This window comes from Anolis sagrei, chromosome 2 (assembly GCF_037176765.1).
Source record: "Anolis sagrei isolate rAnoSag1 chromosome 2, rAnoSag1.mat, whole genome shotgun sequence".
Classification (NCBI taxonomy): domain Eukaryota; kingdom Metazoa; phylum Chordata; class Lepidosauria; order Squamata; family Dactyloidae; genus Anolis; species Anolis sagrei.
In genome coordinates this window covers 180,641,123-180,658,170 of record NC_090022.1, presented here as the reverse complement: position 1 = coordinate 180,658,170, position 17,048 = coordinate 180,641,123, and the positions used below count along the sequence as shown (strand labels likewise).

The window sequence follows — 17,048 nt, the reverse complement described above, 5'->3', positions numbered from 1 at the left end:
TCTAAGCTTTCCTTTCTTCTCATGATGTGGCCAAAGTACTTCATCTTGGCCTCTACTATCCTTCCCTCCAATGAGCAGCTGGGCTTTATTTCCTGGAAGATGGACTGGTTGGATCTTCTCGCTGTCCAAAGCACTCTCAGAACTTTCCTCCAACACCACAGTTCAAAAGCATCTATCTTCCTTTGCTCAGCCCTCCCCATGGTCCAGCTTTCACATCCATAGGTGACTACGGGGAATACCATTGCTTTTACTATGTGGATCTTTGTTGCCAGTATGATGTCTCTACTCTTCACTATTTTATCAAGATTTGTCATTGCTTTCCTCCCAAGAAGTAAGCGTCTCCTGATTTCCTGGCTGCAGTCTGCATCTGCAGTAATCTTTGCACCTAGAAATGCAAAGTCTGTCACTGCCTCCATGTTTTCTCCCTCTATTTCCCAGTTGTCAATCATTCTTGTTGCCATAATCTTGGTGTTTTTTTATGCTTAGCTGCAACCCAGCTTTTGCGCTTTCTTCTTTCACCTTGATTAGAAGGCTCCTCAGCTCCTCCTCACTTTCGGCCATCAAAGTGGTGTCATCTGCATATCTAAGGTTGTTAATGTTTTCACCCCAGTCTTGCATTCCTCAAGCCCCGCATATCGCATGATGTGTTCTGCATACAAATTGAATAGGATGGGTGAGAGTATACAACCCTGCTGTACACCTTTTCCAATCTTGAACCAGTCTGTTGTTCCATGATCAGTTCTTACTGTCACTACTTGGTCCTTATACAGATTCCTCAGGAGAGAGATAAGGTAATTTGGTATGCCCATCTTGATATCTTGGTATCTTGATTGCTATTGCATAATATATGATAACAGTCTTTTCCGACCTCATACCATCCAGTTGTCGTAGGTTATAGTTCCCATAATTCCCAGCCAGCATGAACTTGTTGTATCTATTTATTTATTTAAAACATTTATATTCCGCCCTTCTCACCCTGCTGGGCACTTAAGTCGGAGAACAATATATATACAGCAAACATTCAATACTGGGACATAAAACCATAAATATATGCAAACATTAAAATCACTTATATCCACTTTAAAATCAGTTTCTTAAAAACCATCTCATGATTCCATTCTATTATTGCTTCACTGCTCTTCCCCAAAGGCTTGGTCCCACAGCCAGGTCTTCACTATCCTTCTGAAGCACAGGAGGGAGGGTGCTAATCTAATATTGCCAGAAAGGGAGGTCCATAACAGGGGGGCAATCACTGAGAAGGCCCTGTCTCTCATCCCCACCAATAGAGAGAGAAAACCAGGTTGGGATAGTTGCATACTCACATACTTTCTCACATGCACACTTTTAATACTCTGACTCTCAAAAGCGAGAAGCTTAAATATATTTGAGGGCATCTAAACTATGGAATTAATGCAGTTTATCACCACTTTAATTACTATGTCTCAATGCTATGGAATCTGGCATTGGTAATTTGGTGAGCCCCAGCACTCTTTGATGGAGAAGGCTCAAGGCTTTGTAAAACTACAACTCCCGTGATTCTATAAAATTCAACCATAGCAGTTAAATTAATGTCATAACTGTGTCCATTCTACAGTATAGGTGCCTACCCAGTTGGGAGAAAAGAACTCAGTGAAGAGCAAAAGTATAATTAATACATATCATATGTGAATGACTTGTCTGCCACCGTCCCTCTTCTGAAAGTTCAACAGTGACAAATGCAAGACACTCCACTTAGGCAGAAAAAATGAAATGCAAAGATACAGAATTGGCTCGCGAGTAGTACATGTGAAAAAGACCCTGGAGTCCTTGTGGACAACAAGTTAAACATGAGCCAACAATGTATTGTAGCGGCAAACAAAGCCAATGGGATTTTGGCCTGCATCAATAGGAGCATAGTGTCTAGATCTAGGGAAGTAATGCTCCCCCTCTATTCTGCCTTGGTTAGACCACACCTGGAATATTGTGTCCAATTCTGGGCACCACAATTCAAGAGAGATATTGACAAGTTAGAATGTGTCCAGAGGAGGGCAACTAAAATGATCAAGGGTCTGGAGAACAAGTCCTATGAGGAGCGGCTTAAAGAGCTGGGCATGTTTAGCCTGAAGAAGAGAAGGCTGAGGGGAGACATGATAGCCATGTATAAATATGTGAGAGGAAGTCACAGGGAGGAGGGAGCGAACTTGTTTTCTGCTTCCCTGGAGACTAGGACACGGAACAATGGCTTCAAACTACAAGAAGGAAGATTCCATCTGAACATTAGGAAGAACTTCCTGACTGTGAGAGCTGTTCAGCAGTGGAACTCTCTGCCCCGGAGTGTGGTGGAGGCTCCTTCTTTGGAAGCTTTTAAACAGAGGCTGGATGGCCATCTGTCAGGGGAGCTTTGAATGCAATTTTCCTGCTTCTTGGCAGGGGGTTGGACTGGATGGTCCATGGGGTCTCTTCCAACTCTTTGATTCTGTGATTCTATGATTCTGTGTGGGGATGAGAAGGAAAATTCCCCAGATGCCAGGAGATTTGAATTCAATCCTCGAAGCACTAAGTATTTGTTACACCAAGGAGACCAGAGCCCCCAGTGGCGCAGTGGGTTATACCCCTGGGCCAGCAGGACTGAAGACCGACAGGTCACAGGTTCGAATCCGGGGAGAGGCAGATGAGCTCCCTCTATCAACTCCAGCTCCTCATGTGGGGACGTGAGAGAAGCCTCCCACAAGGATGATAAAAACATCAAATCATCCGGGCATCCCCTGGGCAACGTCCTTGCAGATGACCAATTCTCTCACACCAGAAGCGACTTGCAGTTTCTCAAGTCGCTCCTGACACGACAAAAAAAACCAAGGAGACTACGACAGTTCCATTTTGCAGACAGCCTGACAATAAAACATGCACCACACATGCTAGAAGTGACCCTAGATACCAAGGTGCTTATTATTCTAGGAATATATTAGTGGATTATTTTGCTTTCCAAAGCACAGGGCTGCTTACAAACATCGCGTGGGTGTAAGAGCTTCGCCTTCAGTGCCAGGGGCTTCAGAAATCTCCCTGGATAATTATGTAACTCCTAGCTCTTCAGCAGCATTTACTGATACACACACAAAAGGGGGAAAGTGTTACTCCTTGTCATTCCCCGACAAGGTGCCTGTGCGTCTGGGCTTGGCTTTCCCCTCTGTGATTTACCGCAGCACACTTTTCAAATGGAGCAGATGGCTCGCTGTTTAGAAGACAATCTTATATATTGTTATGGATTTGACTTGCTTGATCCACCAGTACTGCCTCCCGTTTTTTTCTTTGCTTTGCATTTTCTGCTTTCTAATTTGGAAAGCTGGTGTTCTGCATCTTCCTCTTAGGGTCCGAATATCTTGCTGGTCTTCCCCTAGGCTGTCTTCATCATCCTCTTACAGAAGGCATGAGTGAACAGGATGCAGCCAATGCTCCATACATAAACAAAAAAAAGCCATTGAGGATTTCTGCCAGGAAGCTTCTTTTGTATTGGCACCACGGTGCACCTCAGAGCCAGCAACACTTTGTTCTCAGGAAAGTCTTAGAAGGCATAAAAAAAGGTTTGGGACAGCAGGTAGAGGATTTAGGCAGAGGGAATTGTTTACCACTTTGCTTGCATTGATACACTCTACAGCAACATTCTTTAAACCATTTTCCTTACAGAAAAATTTAAATCAAGGATCAGAGTATTATGTATCGGAATCTGTAATACTCTCCCCAGAGAAATTTACAACATTAACATAATTTGAGTGTTAACCAGTAGTGGGTGCTGGCTTCTGTGTCGTTGACATGGTAAATCCACTCTGGGTTTTATTTTAAACTTTAGAGGGGCTATACAATATGAAAAAAATGTACTGGACATTTCACTTAAAGTTTGGACTAAAAAGTGGAACAAACTCATATCAATCAACATGGAAGCTATGAGCTGAGACTGCTATTGACCTTTTCCTGGTCTTTTTCTATTAAATTTGAATCATAATCCGGGTCAGAGAAGTGGAGCAAAAAATTGCAGGATCTAATAGCAAGCCCAAACACAGACCTGCCCTCGGTAAATGGTCCCCCCACCATACTGACATCTTTGTTTGTAACATATTTTAGACATCCACAAGATAGCCGGGGGACATACGCTGGGAGTTTACTTAATTTTTTAAAATTTACTCTCTGAGGTTCCCTGGGCCTTATAGGCGCTAATGCTGATATTTAAATGTACACACAAGCAGATTTCTTATTATCTCTCTGTACCTTACTGTAAATTCAAGCTCTGTTTAATTTCATAAACATCAAAACAAAGGAATGATTTTGGAGAGTTTTCATGGGAATTGCTTTCCAATTGTGATTCCATTTAGCCACCTGTGTGGCCATGGTTCCATTTAAAATGCAGACATGCATTATAGCAATCCAAACGAGCATATAGGAATGGAGTCCAGTGTTTTCCTTAACTGTAGGGACATACAATCATGCAAATGTGCTAATTTTTTTGGCCGAAATTGGGTTTTAAGCACCCATTTTTAACACATGTTTTTCAGCTATTAATCCAAATAATCTTGCATTTTACTTAACCATCATTTAGCCACACACACATCCTTTTATCCTCATTTCTTCCACATTTTAGGGCCTGTGTAGAAGGGGCTCCAGTTCTTTGTCCCAGCTAGAACAAAAGCATTGATTTAGTGGGAATCACACATAATGTTTGTGAAACAATTGATTTGGTTTGGCAGTTGGATTTATTGCTGGAGTGAAGGACCAAGCTTGCTCTTTCCCAGCATAATACCTGAATTATCACAAATGGTCATTCCATGTCACTTGAGGGTAAAGTATATCTGCTCCAAACTTGAGAGTGATGATTATTGTTCATTGAAATGATTCCCCTAACTGAACTATTTTTATCCCTTACTTTCCAGGTTTAAGTAACATAATTGGGATAATCGTCTACATATCCAGCAACGCAGGTGATCCTAGCGACAAACGGGATGAGGACAAAAAGAACCAATACAATTACGGCTGGTCTTTTTATTTTGGAGCGTTGTCTTTCATTGTGGCAGAAACAGTTGGAGTTCTAGCTGTGAACATTTATATTGAAAAAAACAAGGAACTGCGGTTTAAAACCAAGAGGGAATTCCTCAAGACTTCTTCTTCTTCTCCATATGCCAGAATGCCAAGCTATAGGTATAGGAGGAGGAGGTCCAGATCAAGTTCTCGGTCCACGGAGCCTTCTCCATCCAGGGATGTTTCTCCACTGGGCCTGAAAATGGCCGGCTCCATCCCCATGAATGAATTCTCCATGTACACCCTCTCCAGGGAACCCTTAAAAGTTACCACTGCTCCAAGTTACAATATGGAACAAGATGCTGGTTTTCTTCAAGTCCACAATTTCCTTCAAAAGGAATTCAAGGAAGGACTTCATATCAACATGGTCAACAGGAGAACCACGCCCGTTTGAAGAGATTGGCTGCCTCTTTAATTAAAAAATGACACAAAATTCAGATCTTTTATATATGACGAGGGGGAGGGCTGAAAAACAATCTTGCATACCTCAAGATAAAATCACAGCAAGAGGTTGCAAACAGAGATACTGAAATAGTGAAATAACCTAACACTGCTGAACTATACATTTCTAGCTGGTTTTTATAAACTCTTTTGAAAATTTGTTTAATTCAGATTCTCAGTGTCTCACATACGCATATACAAGAAATTGAAATCAGCAGCTCATATCCCAGCACTTTTGTAGTACGTGTAGTGTAACGTGTGACAATGGAAACATTTTAGCTGAGGTAGGTTTTTAAAATTTTCAATGTGGGCTTTTTCTTTCATCTTTTCTTTCTTTCTATAATGCTGTCCCTTGATGCAAACCCAAACCAGTCACATGCGTTCCTTTGAGCTGAACAAAGAGGGAGTAGACCTTTCTGTAGAAACAACCACCTCTTCTTAAAGAAAAAAGCAAACTATCGGGAATGGTAGTGGATCATTTCGTTCTGGAAGACTCGCTATCTGCAGACTCTTGGAATGGAATCAGGAAAGCAATGATTTGCGTGAATCATGGTTCTACTATTGGGACTTGTGCACACTGTAAAGAGACATATAGTCTGGGTACTTAATGAAACTGTTTATCTCTATATGGAATCCTTGTTTAGTGAGAGACCCAAGTGATGTTTGACTCAGTTGTTCTGTTACGGGGAACATTTTGCTCTCCTGCCCCATAAGCCTGTTCAGTGTCATTACATTTTGAATAATACTTTGGTCTGTATACCACTTGAGTAAATAACATTTTAAGATAAAAGAATGTGATGCAAATAGACCCCCTTCTTCAAAAATAGGGAATAGACAATTTGACTTACGACCTCATCACATGGGGGATAAATCAGCAGCATGCACCAGTGCCTTCTCCTTTCAAATGGAACCCGTTGGTTTCCATTATACAATGTATTGCGGGGCTCCATCTTAAAGGAGAAGGCAAACCGGTGCATGTTGCCACAGCAGCAGCATAGGAGGCTTCCTGTGTTGACTTGGATCAATGGGGGAAGCCAAGCAGCAGATGCTTCCGTCTGTGAGATGAGAACATGGGTGAGTCAACCGATGCGGGTTGTGGGGCAAGGGGTTCCCCACACCGCCGGATGTGAACTCCTGGAATTGCCATGATCTGTGGCAATTCCACAGTACGTGTGAAGAGGTCATTAATTTGAAGAGCCAGGAAAAGATACTACATATCTCAAAACATCATTCAACAATAAATCTATCAGCGCCTCATTACACATTTCAAGTATTTGCAGGAGAAGACAACGAGAATCCCATAAAGTTCGTGGAATTGAAATATAACCATTCTGATTCTTCCTAAACCAAATGACATCACCAGCCTATTGACTTTCCTGGTGCCTTGGACAGAGATTTTTCCCAGCCCGGTTTCCTGAAATTCTTTATCCAGAATTGTTTCCTCCAGATGTTGGACTCCAAATCCCAAAAATTGGCCATGCCAATTTGAGTTTAATGGGAATTTAAATCCAACATTTAGAAGAGCCATGTTTGGAAACTGTAATGGAAAGCTATAGGACCACCCTAAAATGTGGTGTAATGAACACAATCAGAAAATATAACTCAATGGATTATGTAATAACTGAAGATTTAGAGCACCTTTTTCCCCACCGATATGTGGGGGAAATGTCAACCAGAAGCAACTATTTGAAACAATCAAACTATACATATACACTCTTAATTGTATTATAAATACCACCAAAAATAAAGATGTAATGCCTGAGATGATAATGCTGGGGCATTGCCAGTTCCAGAAACTCTGACTCCTTGGATTGGGTTTTCCAGACTAAAAGGAACACAACTGTCCCAAGTGAAACAACATATTGCCTACTCCTTCCATCAGGAAGTATTGTCTCCCATGTATAGGAAGGTTGATCACTCCTCCTGGAAAAATAACTGCTCTCATTGCCAGTCATTCCTTCCTTTGAGAGTAGCTATTTCCAGAAAAGTCTGGGAAGGTGAAGCTAGATCTACACTCCCATATAATCCAGATCACCAAAGTAGATAATCCATTTTATCTGCTTTGAACTGGATTATATGAGTCTGGAGTGCCACATAATCCAGTTCAAATCAGATAATCTGGATTTTATATGGCAGTGTAGAAGGGGCCTAACACAGCTACTTGTTTGAAATCTCAAAGATAGTGATTGGAGAATCAGAATCAGATTGATGAGGACATCTGGGCTTCTACACTGCCGTATAAAATCCAGATTATCTGCTTTGAACTAGATTATATAGCAGTCTAGGCCCCTTCTACACCGTAATATAAAATCCAATTTATCTACTTTGGATTATATGGTAGTGTAGACCCGTATAATTATCAAGGCAAATAAAGTGGGTTATCTGTTTTGAGAATCTAGATTATATGGCAGTGAGGGAGCCTACACTGCCATATAATCCAATTCAAAGCAGATAATCTGGATTTTATGTGGCAGTGTAGAAGGGGCCTAGGACTCCTTCAATTCTCTCACACTGAGTTCAATTTCTAGTTCACAATGTGAGCTGACCTTAAAAGAGACAATTTTAGAAACTTTCACGGTGCTTGTGCTCTTTTGTCAGCTCAGAGATGCTTTCCGGAAAGAAGGAAGGAAGGAAGGAAGGAAGGAGGGAGGGAGGGAGGGAGGGAGGGAGGGAGGAAGGAAGGAAGGAAGGAAGGAAGGAAGGAAGGAAGGAAGGAAGGAAGGAAGGAAGGAAGGGAAACAAATTCTGACAGTACTGGATGTCAGAGTAGTTTTAATGCATCTTACGAACATGAAAAACAGAGATGGAGGGGTTGGGATGGAATTGACTACAGCTCACAAAATTCCCTAGGTTGATGATACTGGGAGTTGTGGGCCAAAAGAGTAAATATTTTATGCTGAGAGAAAAATGCCTTGCCAAAATTCATTGGCTCCATCCTTCTTGTCCTTGGTACAAACTGGAAATGCCAGACCCAACGAATATAGCAATCCCCTGTTGTTTTCCACAAAGTGATCCATCTACTAATAACCATTGATTCAGAGTCCTATCCTCTGGGATGGCGTAAAAACATATCATTTTCCATGACTTTTGTCCTTTTTATAAGCCATCTCAGCTGGTGGTCAGTATCACATTGAATTATAATTATATTTTAATTCCCCAGGCTCTTATCCTTTATGCCAAGAGTACTTTTCTGGTCTGCCCTTTTCTGTCTTCCTGATTGAAACTAAGTCCCTTTTCTTCTTTTTCATTTTTGAAAGAAACGAAAAGTGTATTTCAAGATTTGCTAAAAATGCGAAGTCGTTTGTGTGTGCACACGCACTCACGCACACACACCTGTGTATGTGTTTATGTTTTCACAAATAAATGTCTTTCTTTCTTTGGGAGGCTTCCTTAAAAGTTAAAGTAATATACTGTGATGCGGAGTAGGAGCGTACATTACAGAGTCAACTTTGTGTGTCATACTTAAAAGTGCTTACTATTTTATACCTCTTGTCACTGTATTTTCAAGTGCGATTTTCATGAATTATTATTATTATTATTTTTTATCCTCCTTTTGTGTTAGTTATAGCTAACAGGTAGAATTGAACCCTCATTTGTAGTTGTTGTAATTAAAAGATCCATAGCTATAGATATTGTTCCCTTTTCCGAGCAAAATCTTGATGTAGAGTTACCTTTCTAAGAATTTTCTGCATTGAAATGAATGCTATCTTGTGAAATTTGAATTTGTTGGATTTTTTTAAAAGGAAATATACAGAACGTATTCCTCCGGTGGCAGTGTTTCTGTTACTATTAGAGTCGAATTTGCCAACACTTGTCTGTATCTCTGTACCATTTTTTGTTTGCGCTGATGTCTAGTGGAAATCATGACCATTGTGGGGTAGGCTGCAATTTCCATAGCTATGAAACAAATGTTTGTTGCTCCGAAATTCAAAAGATTCTCCTCCCTCAATCAAAACATCTACCCAACAAAGCACCCAACAATACAACTATCTATATATAAATAAAAATGTAATGTTCATTTGTGGGATTAACAGAACTCAAAAACCAGTGGGCCAATTGACACCAACTTTGGACAGCATACACCTAACAACCCAATGTATGTCCTTCACTCAAATTTTTTTTTTGATTTTGTCAGTTGAGAGTTGTAGTTGCTGGGATTTGTAGTTCACCAACAATCAAAGAGCATTCTGAACTCCACCAATGATGGAATTGAACCAAACATGGCACACAGGACTCCCATGACCAACAGAAAACACTAGAACGGTTTGACCTTGAGTTTGGGAGTTGTAGTTCACCTACATCCAGAGAGCACTGTGGACCCAAATAATGATGGATCTGGACCAAACTTGGCACAAATATTCCATATGCCCAAATATGAACACAGCTTGACATTTGGGATTTGTATTACTGAGATTTGTAGTTCACCTGCAATCAAAGAGCATTCTGAACCCCACAAACGACAGAATTGGGGCAAACTTCCCACACAGAACCCCCATGACCAACAGAAAATACTTAAGGCCATCCAATCCAACTTCCTTCACCAGGGCAAGAAAATGTAATCAAAAAGCCCTCCTGACAAAGAGCCGTTCAGTCATAAAGATAGATAGAAAGATAGATAGATATGATTCACACGCACACAGATATAGTATCATAGATTTGAAAGGGACCCCTAAAGAAGGACAATTATATGTTGCATGTTCCAGAGTAGGCAAACCAGACACTCTCCACATCAACACTGACAAAGAAACAAGAAATACTGTTTACCCACAAGCATAAAGAAATTACATATATTGGAAACCAACATTTTCTCATTACTTTATTTTCCAGATCACCAGACTGGGCCACAGCAACGCGTGGCAGGGGACGGCTAGTATAACATATTTTCACATAAACGTACTTGAGCACAATGTGTCAGGAGCCCCCGGTGGTGCAGTGGGTTAAACCCCTGTGCTGGCAAGACTGAAGACCGACAGGTTGCAGGTTCGAATCCAGGGAGAGTGCGGATGAGCTCCCTCTGTCAGCTCCAGCTCTCCACGCGGAGACATGAGAGAAGCTTCCCACAAGGGTGGTAAAACATCAAAACATCCTTGCGTCCCCTGGTAACATCCTTGCAGACGGCCAATTCTCTCACACCAGAAGCCACTTGCAGTTTCTCAAGTCACTCCTGACATGACCAAAAAAAAAAAAAAAGCACAGTGTGTCAACTCAATAAGATCTGTTTAATGCAGTAAATTCACTACCAGGTAAATGAATATAATAGTGCAGCTTTGCTCATTTTTTTCCAAGTAAGTATAATGTTTCTTTTTCAGCCACCATGAAAAGGAATCATTAAAGCTTCTCACAGTTGGTTTTGTTACTCTTCCCTAGTATTGCATATTGCCAGGACTTCATCCCATAGTCTTCGGGCTTCATTTCCATGCACTTGGGAAGCAGAGCCCCATAGGAGTCCCCTGGACGACTTCTGCCAGGAGTTGGATGTCAATCGACTCCTGATAGAGAAAGATGGGCTAAAGCATAGGAAAGATGGGGGAATGTGAGGTAAGTAAATGAGATGGTTGGCCATCCCTAAAGACAGGGCAGGTGGGAAGGAAAGATGTAAGACGGTTCCCTCTGCTTTTCCCTGCTTTCCCCCACTTTCCTGGCACTAAAAAAGGGTTGTATTTGGGAAGAATCTGAAAATTGGAATGAGTGTCATGGGGAAGTCAAACCCTTGGATCTTCAAAGTTACAATCCCAAGACAAAGTAAGTTCTGTATGAGTTACTTCTGAATACTGTGCCACTTTCTCCTACCTGGTGATCTTCAGATGTATGAGACTATCCCTAGCTAGCATGAACATTGGTAGGAGTTGGAGATCAATAAATCTATAACATAACTGGTCAGGAAAGGATTCACTATCTAGATCTAGGGAAGTAATGCTATCCCTCTATTCTGCTTTGGTTAGACCACACCTGGAATATTGTGTCCAATTCTGGGCACCACAATTCAAGAGAGATATTGACAAGTTGGAATGTGTCCAGAGGAGGGCAACTAAAATGATCAAGGGTCTGGAGAACAAGCCCTATGAGGAGCGGCTTAAGGAGCTGGGCATGTTTAGCCTGAAGAAGAGAAGGCTGAGAGGAGATATGATAGCCATGTATAAATATGTGAGAGGAAGCCACAGGGAGGAGGGAGCAAGCTTGTTTTCTGCTTCCATGGAGACTAGGACATAAAACAATGGCTTCAAACTACAAGAAAGGAGATTCCATCTGAACATGAGGAAGAACTTCCTGACTGTGAGAGCCGTTCAGCAGTGGAACTCTCTACCCTAGAGTGTGGTGGAGGCTCCTTCTTTGGAAGCTTTTAAACAGAGGCTGGATGGCCAACTGTCAGGGGTGATTTGAATGCAATATTCCTGCTTCTTGGCAGGGGGTTGGACTGGATGGCCCATGAGGTCTCTTCCAACTCTATGATTCTATGACATCCCAGGAAGAAAGCGGATAACAGAAGGAACTGTCTTACTCTGTTCCCCCCCGTCGAGGTTCGTCTTCTGAGATGGCCAGTCATCCACATATATTTCTCATCTAGATCCAGGTTTCCCCTGCTTTCCCCCATTTGGAGACAGGAAGCACCTCAAAACTCCCCAAAATGCATTCTGGGCAACGTTTCCATACGCTGTGGAAATTGAATCCCACCAGAAGTGCCCCTACATCATGTGAAGGCCTCTATGGGACTTCTATGCGACTCTGCTTCTTAAAAGCATGAAAACAGCCCAGAGTCCATGGATGAGGTCCTTAGTCATAGCCCAAAGTGTGGCATTTCAGATGTTGGACTGCAGCTCCCACCAACCCTTTCTAGCAAAGTCAATAGTGAAGATTGTTCTGTCGTGCGCTGGGCCTGTAAAGAAGTTCCTTTAGAACAGGATGTGCAACCTTTGCCCAGCGGGAAGCCAGGGGGCCTAAAGAGAAGTTCTCAGAGGTTTCCACCACAAACAGTCTTTAGATGGCTTGAGAAGTACAACAAAGTCTTTTATTAATGAACAATCAAACAGAAACTTCTCTTGTCTTCAGTGAAGTTAAGCAAATGATTCCAAGCTTTCAGGCAACTGGTGAATTCCTAATCTTGCCCACGAAGGACAGGCAACTGTCTTCAATAACTTCTTCTTTAAAGGAAAATCCCCTTTTTAACTTCTCCCAGGCTGACTGTAATCTAACCCTTACTGATGTGGGCTCCGCTACCAGGTCGAACTGCGTCTTCAACGCCGAGTGGACCTACCAGCAAGGCAGTAGATGTTCTTCAGCTGGAGTTCTTTGGTCTTTAGGGCTGTTTTCCTGGAAATTCTTTCCCTGGAAATTCTTAGGGGTTGAAGCTTTTGTACAGGGGAAGCTTACACACGTCCTGTACATTGGCTTTCCTTGCTGAGACTAACTAAAAAATGAGTCCCTTCCCTTCCCAATTGCCCTGAGCAAGGGATGGGACCAAAACTTAACGATGATGGACAGGTGACTTGCCCTATGACTGCAACCAAAAGAAGCCACCTATCTGCAGAGTCCCTGAAACCTAGGACTGCAAGCAAACATTTACTACAAAGCAAATAAAGGTGGAGCTCCTGGTACAGCTGTACCAGAACAAAGATACTGGGAGTTGCAGTCCACTGGCAACTGAGGACTTTGCGCATCTCTGTGGTCATCCAAGAACAGTGGGGGGGGGGGTGAAAAAAAATCCAAATGTGAAAGAAATGTCAAATACCACCTTATTTTTTAAAAGAAAACTATTAAATACAATTGTTTTGGAAATGTCATCTCTCTCAACAAAAGTGTTGATGGGCAGAGCGGTTGTCTTTGGAAACATCTGCAGTTTGAAGCTCTCTATGTTTTTCTAGTTATGTTTTGCGACAATCTCTATCCAATCCAGTCCTTGAAATAGATACCCACGGGAAACACCAGTTTAGCCAACCAGTGGTCTTTTAGCAAGTGGCCCCACTCCCATCAGAAAATATGTTCATCTATTAAATAAATAACAAAGTGAGTTAGAAGCACATGTTTAGTCTCTGCTATATTTTTCATTCTTAACAGCATCCATCTTATTAGTGATTAACTCCCAAAGAAATAATAATAATAATAATAATAATAATAATAATAATAATAATTTAAAAACTTTATTTATACCCCGCCACCATCTCCCCAAGGGGACTCGGGGCGGCTTACATGAGGCCAAGCCCGAGGAGATTCCATCTGAACATTAGGAAGAACTTCCTGACTGTGAGAGCCGTTCAGCAGTGGAACTCTCTGCCCCGGAGTGTGGTGGAGGCTCCCTCTTTGGAAGCTTTTAAGCAGAGGCTGGATGGCCATCTGTCAGGGGTGATTTGAATGCAATATTCCTGCTTCTTGGCAGGGGGTTGGACTGGATGGCCCATGAGGTCTCTTCCAACTCTTTGATTCTATGATTCTATGATTCTATGAATACATACATCAGTAAATCAATACAGCAAAAAAAATCAGGTAAAATAAAAAATAAAACACAACACAAAACCATTATAAATAACATATCAGGAATAAAATAAAACATTTAAAGCATAAGGATCCAACACTATGGGCAGGGCCAAATCTAATAGATTAAAAATTTAAAACACTGGGTGTAAACAGCAGTAAAATGAATCTAAGCAGGGTTTTTAGAGGGTAAGGTAGGGTTGATCGACCCAACGGTAGAATAAAATGCTTTAGAGGACATTTTGCAGAGAATTGGTCAGGACAGGGAATTATTATTTATTCAGGGAAGGCAAATTGGAACAAGTTTTCAAACTCCTCCTAAAGACTGCCAATGTGGGGGCTTGCCTGATGTCCTTGGGGAGTGAGTTCCAGAGTCGGGGGATCACCATAGAGAAGGCCCTGAAATATTTAAGATAAAAACAGACACTGTTACCTAGTAAGGTTGTGATTTTACCCCACTGGAAATGTCTTTCCTCCCCCCTCCCCCTGCCTCTCATGTACATACCATAAGACTTACAGTGTTACTCTAACATGAGAGCTCAGGAAGAGTTGTATCTTCATTGGGAAGAAGTAGAATAAGAGGACAATTAATTGGGAGTTAAGTGACCAGACTCTTAAATGATGGATCAACTCCTTCTATGTCCCACCACGGAGTTTAAGATCTTCTGGGGAGGCCCTGCTCTCGGCCCCACCTTTATCACAAGTGAGGCTGGTGGGGACGAGGGACAGGGCCTTCTCAGTGGTGGCCCCTCACCTGTGGAATTCACTCCCCGGGGAAATAAAGTCATCAACATCTCACCTCTCCTTCAGAAGGAAGCTGAAGACATGGATATGGGACCAGGCATTTGGGTAATCTGGCAGACTAACAAGGTAATGATGACTAGAGTTGGAAAGGACTATGGTAATGCTAAATGGATTGACGGATTTTAGAACTCGATAAACGCAGGCTGTAGATCGGCTTTTTAGTTGATATTGTATTAATTGTATGTTTTAACTATTGTTTCTATTGTTATTGCAATTGTTGGCATCGAATTGTGCCGGATGTAAGCCGCCCTGAGTCCCCCCTAGGGAGTGAGAAGGGCAGGGTAGAAATATCCGAAACAAATAAATAAATAAATTGAAGTAAGAGAGCTTACATATGGATAGGCCATGGGATACTGCATAAAGAATGCGTGGTGAATGTGCCTAATGGAAAGTGGAGTATCTACTTGTGATCCTGTTGTTGAGGATGGTCATGAGACCTCAAAAAATTATATTGGACACATTTAGTAGATAGCAAAGTTGTTACCAGGTAGTCCCACAAAGCTCTTTAGATAAGTTGCTCTTCAAAGCTTTGACTTGCGTGCTCATCTCCAAGCAAATCCTATAGTCCTTGTCTTGCATTTCAGATGAAGACCAATTATGGCACATGCTCCTTTGAAGACAGCCAGCACTTTGGAGTGAGGTGTTATTGTTTTTTGCACTTTGCTTAGTAACATATTAATTGCTCTTTGGCACGTTTATTAATTATTATTATTGCTGTAAAATATTGTGTATATTTCAGAAGTGTATTTAAAACTGTGGAGAAGTGGTCTGAGCATTGGACTATGACTCTGGCGACCAGGGTTTGGATCCCCACTCAGCCTTGGAAACTTATTGGGTGAACTTTGGGCAAGTCAGGCTCTCTTTTTCGGCCTTAAAGGAAAGCAAAAGCAAATGCCTTCTGAGAAAATCTTGCCAAGAAAATCCCATGACAGGTTCCCCTTAGTGTCACCAGAAGTCGGAAATGACATAAAGGCACACAACAATTCTTTTTCTGTTAGACATGGCAACTCAGCCTGGAGTGTTTGCCTGGGGTCAGATCTTGCAAATGTGAAGGCCATTATAAATAGGATGTACTTTTGTGCCGGCATTTCAATGATCTTCTTTTTGATGACCGGCACCTCCCTTGCCTTCAGATTTTAGAAACACACTTCAAAAGGACACAAAAATAGCAGGCTTGATTTTTGTCATGAGAGTTAAAAGAGGTTTTCACATTGAATGGGTATAGTCTGTTAAATGTGGAAATTGCTGAGATGTACACAGGTCAATTTTAAATGGATGGTGCAGAATAAAAACAAAGCATTTACTAGCCCACTAGAATCCATACATACACCTCCGCACACTGAATATCATGATCAGTCTATCATTGAACCCTTGACAGGCTCCACTCACTTCTGAATACTCAGAATACCCATATAAACCATTAAGATTTATGTTCTGATTGCGTGTCACATCTCGCAACATGCTGTGTTCTCTGGTGGGAATCACAGGGATGTTACTCCTCATGGCATGCAAGCACCACCCAGTACATCAGCCAGCTTGAATATTTGAATCACTAAATGTTTCATGAGAAGAAAGGAAAAATTAGAGAAGACAATTATGCTGGGGAAAATGGAAGGAAAAAGGAAGAGGGACCGACCAAGGGGATGATGGATGGATGGCATCCTTGAAGTGCCTGGCTTGACCTTGAAGGAGCTGGGGGTGGTGACGGCCGACAGGGAGCTCTGGCGTGTGCTGGTCCATGAGGTCACGAAGAGTCGGAAACGACAGAACGAATGAACAACAACAACAAAATGTTTCCACCTTCACTGATCCACCTTCTTGTTTGCTCAGATTTAAGACAGAATTGGAAAGGGGGTATCTGGTATTAGAAAGGTCAGAGGCAAGTGAATCTTTCTGTTCGGGACAGGTACATTGCATACGCTTGTTCATTAGTCCTATAAACAAATCATCTGTTTACTTGATATTATGTTTTATGTATTCACGATCCAAGGAGAAAAAGAAAACTTTTTGTGATTGTCCCCATCCTAAACCTGGGGTGGGTAAGTGTGGATGGCTAAGGAGCTGCATTAGTCTCCTTAGACCCTAAGGTCACATCCACCCCACCCCCCGACCTAATACATTGCAACCACTTTAGCAAATTATCTTTTGCTACCCAAACGCCCTCTAGCAGACACTTGAACAGGCTTTTGGCCTTTCCAGGTCTCTAAAGGTCAGTCTGGCTCATTTGGAATAATTTTTTAAAATTAAAAAAAATTACAATTACAAAACGATTAATAAGGTTTTAATCGGGGGAG

The 17,048-nt window shown here is 41.8% G+C and overlaps 1 protein-coding gene and 1 long non-coding RNA gene across 2 annotated transcripts in view; both read left to right on the top strand.

Moving 5' to 3' along the window:
- Positions 1–9,254, top strand: part of CACNG4 (calcium voltage-gated channel auxiliary subunit gamma 4) — a 145,225-nt gene extending 135,971 nt beyond the window's left edge. The window contains exon 4 of the mRNA XM_060763095.2: positions 4,899–9,254. Within this exon, the coding sequence (XP_060619078.1) occupies positions 4,899–5,437 (539 nt within the window). The 3' untranslated portion in view covers positions 5,438–9,254. The remainder of the gene's footprint in view (positions 1–4,898) is intronic.
- LOC137096110 (uncharacterized) overlaps positions 1–17,048 on the top strand; it is a 244,488-nt gene that overhangs the window by 164,092 nt on the left and 63,348 nt on the right. The gene's annotated exons all lie outside the window — the stretch shown is intronic.